The sequence below is a fragment of the Juglans microcarpa x Juglans regia genome, chromosome 7S (assembly GCF_004785595.1).
Source record: "Juglans microcarpa x Juglans regia isolate MS1-56 chromosome 7S, Jm3101_v1.0, whole genome shotgun sequence".
Classification (NCBI taxonomy): Eukaryota; Viridiplantae; Streptophyta; class Magnoliopsida; order Fagales; family Juglandaceae; genus Juglans; species Juglans microcarpa x Juglans regia.
Window position 1 is genome coordinate 19,787,997 of NC_054607.1, and position 12,223 is coordinate 19,800,219.

At 37.1% G+C, this 12,223-nt stretch overlaps 1 protein-coding gene and 1 pseudogene across 1 annotated transcript; both read left to right on the top strand.

Annotated features, from left to right (window-relative positions):
* Positions 1-2,101: 2,101 nt before the first annotated feature.
* LOC121240911 (protein FAR1-RELATED SEQUENCE 6-like) lies at positions 2,102-5,319 on the top strand. Its single transcript, XM_041138432.1, has 5 exons — positions 2,102-2,203; positions 2,294-2,453; positions 2,531-4,632; positions 4,715-4,840; positions 5,302-5,319. Exons 1-5 carry the CDS (start codon positions 2,102-2,104, stop codon positions 5,317-5,319), a joined length of 2,508 nt encoding a protein of 835 aa, XP_040994366.1.
* A 172-nt stretch (positions 5,320-5,491) lies between these two features.
* Positions 5,492-7,122, top strand: LOC121240912 (annotated as a pseudogene).
* Positions 7,123-12,223: the final 5,101 nt, after the last annotated feature.

Sequence of the window (12,223 nt, forward strand, 5' to 3'; positions counted from 1 at the left end):
ATGTCTAATTTCTTTCCCAATTTTCCTTTTAGATTGAGAATACAGGGCCGTCGATATACAACTTTCAAGCCTAACGTCGGCACGTGCAAGTTGTATACTCGCCATAAGATGGACTCTGCGACCTCAGATCTCCCAGAAGCAACCTTCATCGACCCTCTGCTATCGTATCGACACATATGCCCCATGCACCGGTACAATACCACGTGGCACCAATCAACCACTAGCAACTACATATGTCGTTCCAACCTTCACTCCACTTTCAGTATCATATCAATTGCGTCGACTTGCACTTGCAAAATCTGTAGCTTTCAGAACTGTTAAACTGCTAAACTGCATTACAAAGGCATATTTTTCAAGAGAAATGCTTGGTCTACAAAGGCATCTTGCAAAAGAATAATTTACAAATTAATATAGTTTAATATGATATATTTGATTATAAAATACGTTTTATTACAAAATAGATCTAACGCATTATATTAAATCACGTCAGTTTGTATACTAACTTTTGTAAGATCTCTTTATAAATCTAGAATTTCTCATTTTTCAGATAATAATTCAAATATTGAGTAACACTATACGGAATCCACTGTAGCGGTGCACTCAGTGCACTCAGTACGTGGATTTCGTTTTTTTTTTTTAAAAAAAAAAAATCAAAACGTGCGTTTTGATTGAAGACTGGTTTGAAAATTCGTTTCATTCGTTTCTGCCATTTGAACTCATGCCGCGAAACCCCTGCTCCATCGCGACCCGCATCTCCTTCCACAACCCATCACCTCCCGGCGACGCCGTCTGTCTCATCAGTGCCATCGAGCGGCAGTCCTCCGAGTGCCCAGTGCCTCCACTGTCCCGTGAGCTCGTTTGAACGGAGCAAAGAATATTTGAATCCCGCGAAACCCCCTTCCTCGCCACGAACCCGCGTCCGTCGGCTTCCGCTTGCCACCTCGCGACGACTTCTTCTTCCCAGCGCCACCTCGAGACGCTCGTACGTCTACCCAGCGCCGCCGCTCCCCGCGAGCTGATCGAACGGACCAAACCAACGACGGGTAAGAGTGCTCTGTTTCGCCAAATGGTTTTGTAGGTAAATATTATACTACCATTTTCCCGTCCATACATGCTATGTACATCATGATTTTTGTGTTTTCTGAGATGGGTATGCTTAGGGCATGGAGAAAATTCCAGAAAATGATATTTGCTATTATAATCTGTATTTACATGTGAAAACATTGAGGAAAACCTGTGTGTTGTCTCCTAATGTTATCAAGATGCAACTGAGGTTGTCATTAACAAATATGCTAAATTTTAATTTTCAGATTTAATATTTATGCTGATGTGTGAAAGCTTGATCAGAAGTTGTTTATTAGTGATCATAGTTAATATTTGAGCTTATTTAATTTTGGTTGCTTTAAAAGTTGTTTATTAGTGATCATAGTTAATCATTCCAATGAATTGTTCCGTCCGAAACATATATTTTTTTAAGAGTATAATTAATTAGAAGAAAATGTGGTAAAATAGAAAACAGTTTCATGTCAACAAAAGAACAAAATCTTTTAAACTTCATGTGTAGTGAAGACCAATTTGATTAAACAGTATGAGAACAAAGCAAACTTTTGACTTCTTAAATAATAGGAAGTCTCAAAATATGGCTATAGCATAGATAGGATGCTGTCAAAGTAATTGTTTTTGCAATATTCATAAAAAAAATAAAAATAAAAAAAAAAATAAATGTGTCCAATAAGTGTCTTGCAATAGTTTCATGAAAACACTATTAGAAACTATTCCGAGCACTGAGATTAGAATATATTTTAACTCATTTTTTTTGTTCTTGACAAGTAGAAAGACATGAAAATAGACTAACTAAATACTTGCTACATGATTCGATGGATTCCATGAATTGGAAATATCTGTTTCTGCTCACTGAGAGTGATTTGTTTCTATTTTTTCCGTTCAAACAATAATTGTACGTTTGTATTTCATTTACGTAGAAAGTGCTTATATTTTCAGATTTTGCATTACGTATGAGGGTTTAATCTTTATTTTTCTTCTTTTGCCATCTTGGAAGACTGGATAGAAATTATCGGAAGACATTCTTAGCCTTATTGTGATGGGGGAAAATGAAGATAGAATGCATCCTTTTGATATAAATATGCCCTACAATTCCCCGAGTACTCCAGTAGATTATAGCCCATTTTCTGATTCATTTGAGGTATATTTATTTGAATTTTTATATTTCAGAAGTTAACATGTTAAATTTTTTAGAGTCATCCAATTTTCCCTAACAACGTGCCTGTTGCAGCATATGCCACCTTATATGTCCTACCACCCTCCGCCGAGTAATCCAGATGACTTGAGGCAAGAAGTGCCCCCGACGTCAATTGTGCCAACCGATACCACATTTGAACAAAATCTTGGAAGTACATCACGGATGACTGCTGAAAGTTGTCTTGATGCCGATGGTAGTACAGTTTTATTTGCCTTGATTATAATCATTGTAATTTTGTTTTGATGCTAATCCATATGTTTCCATTTTTAGACATGGTCTTCGACATAAATGAATATTTAGAGGGTACCACTGTTGTCGATGATGATGAAGTACGAGTTGAAGCACCAAGATCTGGGATGGAATTTGACAGTATGAAAGATCTTACAGCCTACTATAAGCAGTATGCGAAGCAAGAGGGTTTTGGTGTACGGACACAAAGGACTAGGAAAGATGATGAAGGGAGGCCTGTGTACGTGACTGTTGGTTGTGCCCGTGGCGGAAAGTACAATCCTACGAACAATAATATCTCGAAGCCACGACCAACAACTAGAACGGATTGTAAAGCGAGAGTAAATGCGACATTGAGCAAGAATGATAAATGGGTTTTCACCACTGTTGAAAATGTGCACAACCACATAACTGTGAGCCCCAAGAAGACAAGATTCTTGCGATCTCACAAACATCTAGATGAATACAGTCAAAGGATCCTCGACCTAAATGATCGAGCCGGTATACGAATGAACAAGAATTTTTATTCTCTTGTCGTTGATGCGGGGGGTTTTGAGAATCTTCAGTTTCAAGAGAAAGATTGTCGGAATTTCATTGACAAGGCTCGACATTTAAGGTTGGGTAAAGGTGGTGGCGAAGCACTTAATCAGTATTTCCAAAGAATGAGAGATCGGAATGATGGGTTCGTTTCTAACATGGACTTGGATGATGAGGGAAGGTTACGAAATGTATTTTGGGCTGATGCTCGGAGTCGAGCGGCGTATGAGTATTTCGGAGACGTAGTAACATTTGATACAACGTACCTAACAAATAGGTACGGGATGCCTTTTGCGCCATTCGTTGGTGTTAATCATCATGGTCAGTCCATATTATTAGGAGCGGGATTGCTTTCAAACGAGGACACTGAAACTTTTGTGTGGTTGTTCCGAATGTGGTTGGATTGTATGAATGGTCGGGCGCCCAAAGCCATGATAACCGACCAAGATCGGGCAATGAAGAGTGCTATTGCCATTGTATTCCCTGAAACTCGTCACAGATATTGTTTATGGCATATAATGCGCAAACTTCCAGAGAAGTTAGGATCTCATGCGCAATTCAATGCGGGGTTGAAGACTGACCTTCATACTGCATTATATGACTCACATACCAGCGGTGAATTTGAGGAGAGCTGGGGTCAAGTAATTACGAAGTATGATCTCCACGGCAATAAATGGCTTCAATCCTTATATGAGGAAAGGTCTTTTTGGGTTCCAGCTTACTTGAAAAGTGTATTCTGGGCTGGAATGAGCACAACACAAAGGTCGGAAAGCATGAATGCATTTTTCGATGGGTATGTCCATTCCGGTACCACGTTGAAGGAATTCGTCGACCAATTTGATAATGCTCTTAGAAAGAAGGTGGAGTTAGAGACAATGGCTGATTTCAATTCTAACAACCAAACTATTCCCTGCGTGTCCCATTTTAATATTGAGAAGCAGTTCCAAAGGTTATATACAAATGCAAAGTTCAAAGAAGTACAAAGAGAATTACTGGGCCTAATGTGTTGTAATTGTTCGTTGGTAAGCACAGAAGGGTGCATTTTAAAATACCAAGTGTTGGATGAAATATCTACTGATGACCACATCAAAACCTTGGATTTCTGTGTTTACTATAACGAAGAGGAGGTGGAGGTCAAATGCACGTGTGCACTGTTTCAGACGAGGGGGATTCTATGTAGGCATGCACTTAGAGTTTGTCAGTTGAAAAAGATTAATGTGCTGCCAAATGTATATGTGTTGGATCGTTGGAGAAAGGACTTAAAGAGGACATACACATTAGTCAGAAGCAGTTACGATGACCAGCGGGACAGAGCAGATGCACGGAATTATGAGCGGGTGCTTAAAAGATGTTCAAAATTAGCCACCAAAATATCCTCTGATAATGAAAAAATCAGTGCTTTCTTGCGTGTTGTTGATGAGTTTGAGACAAAATGTGAAGGTTCAACACTAGAGTCGGCATATGAACAAACGAAGGCCAAAGCAAATGTCGTCTTGGATAAGGGTAAGAAGATACGAAGCCCCAACGTGGTTCGAGGGAAAGGGAGACCCCCAAGTAAGAGGAAGGTTCCACCAGTGGAAAAGTTGGCAACAAAGAGAAAGAAATCGGTATGACATCATGTCTAATTTTGTATTGTTTTAAGTTAATATTATGAATCTAATATCTGTCTATTTATGTATTGGACCTCAGACTTCCAGGAAAATCTTGGTAGATGAAACACAATTGGGTGAGACATCGGGATCTGAACAACACCAATTTGATGATGGGGTTGATGTTGGAACACAAAACAGCATTTTTACACAATCAACTGCAGAGGTTAATTGTGTCTTTTAAATAACTGAGGAACCATGTATTACATCATGATGCACACTTGTAACCCTACGATTGTTTTATTTCAGATGTGTCACCATCTCGATGCACATTTGTAATCTCATGGTGATGAGAAGCCACATTTTTTGAAGCTCTTGGAGAGGGTATGTTGTAGTTAAAGAGGAAAATAGCATGACAATTTTGATTATCTCGCAATCTTTTTATTTGAAAATGATGAAATCTCATTTCTTTTTTTTTAAGGAGAAGCTGGAATTTGGGAGTTCGGGGAGTAACTTGACTCTGGGGCCGTAGCTCATTCTAATTATCTCGCAATTTTTTTTCCCCGTTTAGTATTATTTTGCATGATTGAATCTCGCAATCTTTCTTTAAAGTGTTCTTTTTAGATACTTGTATTTCTCATTGATTTGTCTTTATATCCTCTAACATTGTATGATTGTATTTCTCAGATCTGCCGCCGGGAATGAGTTGCTGTTTTTTTGTGTTTTAGAGGGTTGGGTGGTAGTTTTGTGGCTTTATATCCTCCTAGTGCAGTTTTGGTATCCATGGGTGTATGTCAATGGTAAGGTTTTTTGTGGAGATGCAACGAGTAATTTTTTGTACCTCTTGGAGATTGGAGATCAAAGGTGTTTTGGTACCATGAGCCAACAACTTTTGGAGGAGTACTACAAAATTTTGGCAGTTGATGATGATGCAACTGAGGAAAATATCAGTTTAAATTACCTAAGTTTTGCACTGGTTAGTGATCTCTCTTTCAAGGTTAACATGTATGAATGGTGGTTTTTCCATTGCTTCATTGTCAAAAGTTCTTGTCATTAACTTCAATGGGACAATGGGTCAGCCGTCTTATTTGTGATTCTGTGGAAGGCAGCAATGGCTACTTTTGCTGCGTAATAATCACTTTTCTTGCTGGTGGAAGGCAGCAATGGCTTGTTTTAATAACTTCCTTGCTTTTTATATCATGCAGTTATATTTTTTATCATAGATTGCCATTTTAGATTTGGTACATTTGAACATTTGGTACATTTGAACATGACTCAGTAATCTATTACTCCTATCAGCTTCCATTTCTTTGACTTATTCATCTCATTTCTTCATTGCACATATGAGTTTATAGTTTGGTTGGGGTGATTTTTAAATGAAGTTTCTTTCCAAGATAAATAATGTTCTATTTCTTCATGTTTTTAAATGTTCTATTTCTTTCCAACACAATTGGTTCTTATGCTTCTATTTGAAAGTAATGTGTATTTTTTCTTTTCCAGGGGCTTATGTAATGCTGGTAGAGTTGGCAATAGCTTGTGTTGTTATATATGAATAAAATTATTTATTTGAAACATTGAATATCTGATGCAAGTTGTCAGCTTTATGATTATAAACCTTGAAGGAGCATATGTTTAATTTTGTATGGTTAATTATCTGGGTTTGCAGTTGGAGCCGAAGCTGATGATGATAAGATAGTGCTTCTTCTGTCACTGGTCAAGGGCAAAGACATTACAGACATTACAGAACTTATTGCTACTGGGCGGGAGAAGTTGGCCGTTATGTCTTCTGCTCATGATGGTTTTGCAGTTGCAGCCACCGTGCAGATGGTGGTGCTGTTGCTCATGCTGCTGCGGAGCCAAAGAAAGAGCTGGAAAAGGTGGAGGAGAAAGAGGAATCTGATGAAGTAAGCTCTTGATCTTGACGTACATTATGATCATTTTCCTCTAATTTTGCACCGCTCGTATTCTAATATTAAAATTGTAGTTGTGTCCAGTGGCATGCTAAATTTAATTAATTTACGTCATTGAATTTAATTACATTGTCTTAGATCTTTCCTGCCCATGTTAATGTAATAACAGTTTTACTTGTTCAATTGAGTACTAATGCTGCACGCATTATAGCCTATAGGGCGTTCAAAAAGATTGATTATATCATTATATAGCATGCATCTCTTTACCACCTAAGCAGTCAGCTTAAGTACTATATATTTATTTAGGTTAGATGGGCTAATAAATGTAATGTGCCACCTATATATTTTCATGTACTCCAACAAGAGAAAAAAAAAATGTTGACATATATATATATATATATATTATGATCTATTTCTTCATATTATCTGATTTGTTTTGCCTTGAACTTGTTGCAGGAAATGTGCTTCAGTCTCTTTGATTAAGAAGTACTTGGTTCATTTGTCAGTCTATGAATATCCAAGCTCCAATACACGGCGCCGGCGTGAGAATGAATTGTAGTAGTTTATAGCTTATAATTTTGTAGTTTATAGCTTAGTTTTAGGCAGAAAAAGGCTGGATCAGTACTTACCACCCTAATGTCATATTTGAATTTGTTCTATTATTTTATCCGAGGATTTGATTTATTATATATCTTACTTATATCTTGCCCCTCTTGGCATATGATCTAAAATTCTGGGTTTATTGCTATCAACAACCAAAATAGATTCAGAAACCGGATGATTCGGAAACAAGCCAGCAATGGCTTGAAGAGAATAGATTCAGCTCATTTAATCGAGCTCAGCAGTAGCTTCAAACTGTTATTTTAACAGATTAGAGTAAGTCCTAATTTATACAACATGCTTTTTAATCTAATGTGTCTACATCAAAAATTACATAATTTATACAACGTGCTTTTTACATTACATTTATCCAAACCAAGCAAACAATATTACAAAGGTGATAATCCAGTACAAATACAATAACTTTCGCTTTTCCTTTTTTAGATTCTTCGCTATCTCTCTCACTTTTTCTTCCCTTTTCCGAACGGCATACTCGCGGCATAATACATCATCCCATGTATTACGCCGCGAGTTCTGTTTTAATAACATGTTCTCCACTAACAACTGAAAAATATCCGCCCATACGAAGAATTCACACCTCGCATCTTCCTGCACACAATACGAACTCCCAAATTAATATGACACAAAGTACAACCCGCAACAGCAAATCAATTAGTTTAATATGACAAATATTAAGTTGCTTTACCGTATTATATTTGGGGCAGGCAAAAAATCTCCTTCCTGGATTTTTCTTAGTGTAGGACGTCTTTAGTGGCGTTTTCAAACCACACCAACAAGTTGGTGACTCCATCACAAAATCATTATCTAAAGATGATGATTGAGAAGATGCCATAGTGATTCTGTCAAAGGAAAGACAACTACAAACACAAGAGTCTGTCTCATATGAACAAAATTGAATACATAGTAATATTGCCTAGTGAATGTCTGATTAACTAAGACCATCATCAAATTTAAACATAACTTGATTTCAAGTAACCCAACACTAGCAGCTCATTATCATGTTTATGACAATAACCACACACTTCCATTCAAGGATACAATATTTATAAAGTTAAAATAATTAATGATGTAGTTAGTCATGGTAAATGTATATCTAAGTACACATTAGTGTTCCCAAATGGATAAAGATGCCAAAAAGAATACAGATTTGGATATTCAAGTTGCAGGGTTCAGTTTTCAGCTAGGAAAGTCCAGTTAATTGCAACATGATTGGCCGTTTATTATTATTTATTTGTATGGTTCTATATACAAGTACAAGTAGAGAAGATTAATTTTGAGTCATGGAGAAAAAATAAAGTTTCAGGAAAAGAAAAATCACAACACAAGCAAAGAAAGGTGAGTCTAAATAGACATGCATTTAAAATGTGCCACTTAATAGATTTGGTTAAAGAGACAAAATTTAAGAAGATGAGTTTTACTCATATCTCATTTCTAGGTTACTTTCACTGCAATAGCCTTATTGTGATGGCATTGCTACTCAAACCTTGGAGAGTGCAATAATTTTTTTTCTTCGGTAAGGGGGTTTAACTACACTAATAGAAAGCCATAGTCTAATTTTCTATTAACTAGTGTCAATAAAGTACAACCACATGCATGGTCTATTTCAAAGTAATCAAACCCAACCTAGGTAAGTGAAGAGAATATGCATTTTATTCTAATGAGAGTTGGACATATTGGAAGACAATAGTCTCCCCCAAAGCTAGTCGGAACCAGAGAGCTAATATAATAGGCAAAAACATCTCTCTTGCTGAAGATACTCAAGAAGCTTGTCTTGTTTTGATGACTCTCGAACCCTTGCAAAGCTCTCAGCTAGTTTGTTTCCCTATGCTTGCAAATATATATATATATATATATATATATATACACACACACATATTCTCAGATCATCTCTGGAAAATGTCAAGTAGATTATGCCTTGACATTTTTTTTACTAAAGAGGAAAAAATAATAAGGGTAAGTTATATTGGATGAGCGAGTTTGGCTCCAAGGAAAGGGGGGGGGGGGGAGAGGCTGGAAAAATGAACTGGAATTTACATATATCATACATACATAAATTATGGTCTTTTTTGGTAAGATGGCTGATCTGTAGCAGTTGGGGGTTTTCTAAAGTTTGGAGGACCATTGACCGAATTTAAGAAATTCAATTTTATAGTGATAATGCTTTCACTTATACATCGAGATAAAAGAAGAAAAGTCAGAAAGGTGCAATCTCTTTCAAGATATGAATAAGAAATACCATTATTGTCTGGTCAGTTCTATATTCAGGTTTGTTAAGATGGATAGCCGATGGAAAAATTGTTTCTCAAATTTGTTTAACCTGATATAAGACATTAACACATGGAAGTCCACTATTGTACAAACCCTTTCTAATAATCTCTTTCAAGCTTCATCACGAATTCTTAAAACCTGTGCTAATATGCTTGCCTAGATAAATCTCAGACTGGAATGTGTTTATAATTGGTTAAAGAGACAGTTTCTTCTTTAAGTTTCATATTGTTTGCCCAGTTTGACACATTACTGCTATTGAGGATTTCTCTGCTTGTTCATATATTTGACCAGTAAACCTACAGCTCATATAACTAAACCCTAGAGGAAAAAAAATGCTGTAAACACAGAGAAAAAAAAATAATCGTGTAAACCTACAGCTCATATAACTAAACCCTAGAGGAAAAAAAATGCTGTAAACACAGAGAAAAATAAATAATCGTATGACTAAACCCTAGAATCAGATAGGAAAAAAACGTAATACATGAACCTTAGCGAATAAGTGTAAATCTTAGAGGAGGAGAAGACGAAGAAGAAGATATAACCTGCGAGGAGCTCGGCCTTCGGGGGAGGAACTCAAAATCGCGGGACAGGGCCTCCCTTAGGGCAGAGGAGTCTCGGGGTGGGGGGGAGAATAAGGAAAGAGAAGGGATGGGAGACAAAACAGGGAGGGAGGAAACGCGGTAGGGTTGGGGGAGAGTGAATCTTGAAGACGAAAGGGCAATCTCGCGTCTGGGGGGCTCGGGGAAACGACGCGGTAGGGTTGGGGGAGAGGAACGAATGTTGAAGACGAACGAATGTTGGGGGTAAATTCAAAATGAAACGAAAACGTGCGTTTGGGGGGAGGGGGGGTCTCGGACACGTCATGTGTGTAAATGAGTGCAGCAAACAGTGGATGTATAATAGAGTTTCCGTTCAAATATTATTTGAGATAGGTCCCTTTCCCAAGTTTTTGCAATTGCCCACATGTTCTATATATATACATGAGTGTCTCACAATCTTAACAAGATAAAACAAAGAAACAGAAGCACTGAACTAAATGGATTAGTTGCATCTACCTCCAGAACATCTTCCAATATTCTTGTATCAATTCAGGGGAGACATCTTCATACATGATAGAAATCATAGGTGTCCTAAAATGGAAAAGGGGGATATATACGTATGTGGCCCATTTCTCTGTCAAAGTGTAGTATCTCATCCAACATATATGGCCAATGAGTAGACTTGGTTATGCTAAAATTTAATAAATGTTGCGCGACATAACCAATGTTATTACTTCTGGCATGCTAACTGATCTATGTAAGTTGAGTAGCATGTTAAAATTTTAGGAGTATTTTTGTTATAATAAAGTCATACTACGATTGGGTATTATGAAATAGCTCCTACTTTCAAATTTTTTATTATCCTAGTGAAGGTTGTGAGAAAGTTATTTAAGCACACACTTAGGCTTCGTTTGGGAATACATTTCAACTCGTTTCATCTCAAAATTTCTCAAAATTTCCTTTCCAATATGTGATACTCCGTATTTTAGTGTCATTTTTTTTTTATTATTATTGAAGGATTATTTTAATTAATTTAAATATTGGTTCTCTTATTTTAAAATTATTGGAGTTCTCATTGGTTTATTTTTATGAATTTTTTAAGTTGTGAAATTATTTTGACATACTTTCTTAATATTAATTATTGTTTTGCATTTAAATTTCTCTTTAATTTAAATTAGTTTGTTTGTGTGTGCTTTAAAATTATTGTGTTGTTGGTTTATTATTATTATTATTAGTTAGTCACTACTTAAATTATTTTATTTAACTTATTGTTTTGAAATTACTTTCTTGGATCAATTTTGTGACTCAAGTTGTGAGGATTAGACATCATTTTTTTCCCTCATTTTTTTTTCTTTTTCCTTTTTCTTTTTCTCTCTTTTTCTTTTCCTTCTTCCCTTTCTTTTTCTCCTTCTTTTTCCCTGCTTCTTCCTCCCGCGCGCAACACCCCTCACCTATCTTTCTGTCCATTTTCTCTTTAGCCCACAACACCGTCGTGCGCTGCTCGTTGTTGTCACCGCCCCTCCCATTCTTCTCCCCACCGGCCGGCGACCTCACCCCTCTGTTTTTAGCCCCTCTCGCGCCGCCGTGAGCCTCCATACAAGACTTCAAACAGCGGCACCCTTTGAGCTTGCACGCCACCGTCACGCCGCCATTGGCCACCATCTCTTCACCACATCACTGGCGACCCCCAACTCCCTAACCCACTCATCCTCAGCTCCGATCCGCCATCGGTATTGCCCGTCCATCCCCATTTCCGATTTGAGCTTTTTGGCATCCAACCGCCACCCACGCCACCACCCACGGCCAACTATCGCAACCATTAGTTTCACCAACACCCCTAAGCCATTCTCTAGTATCCTCAAGTCTTCGTTTGTCCCCTTCCAAAAAATTTGATTTTTGAGACCCACGACCATTGTCCAAAATACACTATTTAGTTGCTGTGCTATTACTTCTAGCATTTCAATGATCCTTCAAAAAGTATATTATAGCATTGTAAATATTTTTCCAAAGAACTTTGAGATTTAAATGTATTTTTACGTTAACTCTTATTTATGTGAATTGGTTTGTTGTGCCAGACTGAGTCCGAAGAGTAAGGGGGTCGGTTGGATTGGATGATCGAGTTGTTTGTGTGATTGGTTTATGCTGAGATTTGTTTGTTGTTTCAGGTTTAAATATTGGTATTTTGAGTTTGACGTTAGTTATGATGGATATTGATGATTTTAGAAAGTGATAATATATTTTGAAATTATGAAGGTTTTAGGTTTTGAGGAA

What these genes read in the sequence shown, in the direction of transcription:
- LOC121240911 (XM_041138432.1), top strand. Translation starts at nt 2,102, where the DNA reads ATGGGGGAAAATGAAGATAGAATGCATCCTTTTGATATAAATATGCCC. An exon ending in CATTTTCTGATTCATTTGAG is followed by an intron (nt 2,204 to 2,293) that starts GTATATTTATTT and finishes TGCCTGTTGCAG; the next exon opens with CATATGCCACCTTATATGTC. An exon ending in CAACAAAGAGAAAGAAATCG is followed by an intron (nt 4,633 to 4,714) that starts GTATGACATCAT and finishes ATTGGACCTCAG; the next exon opens with ACTTCCAGGAAAATCTTGGT.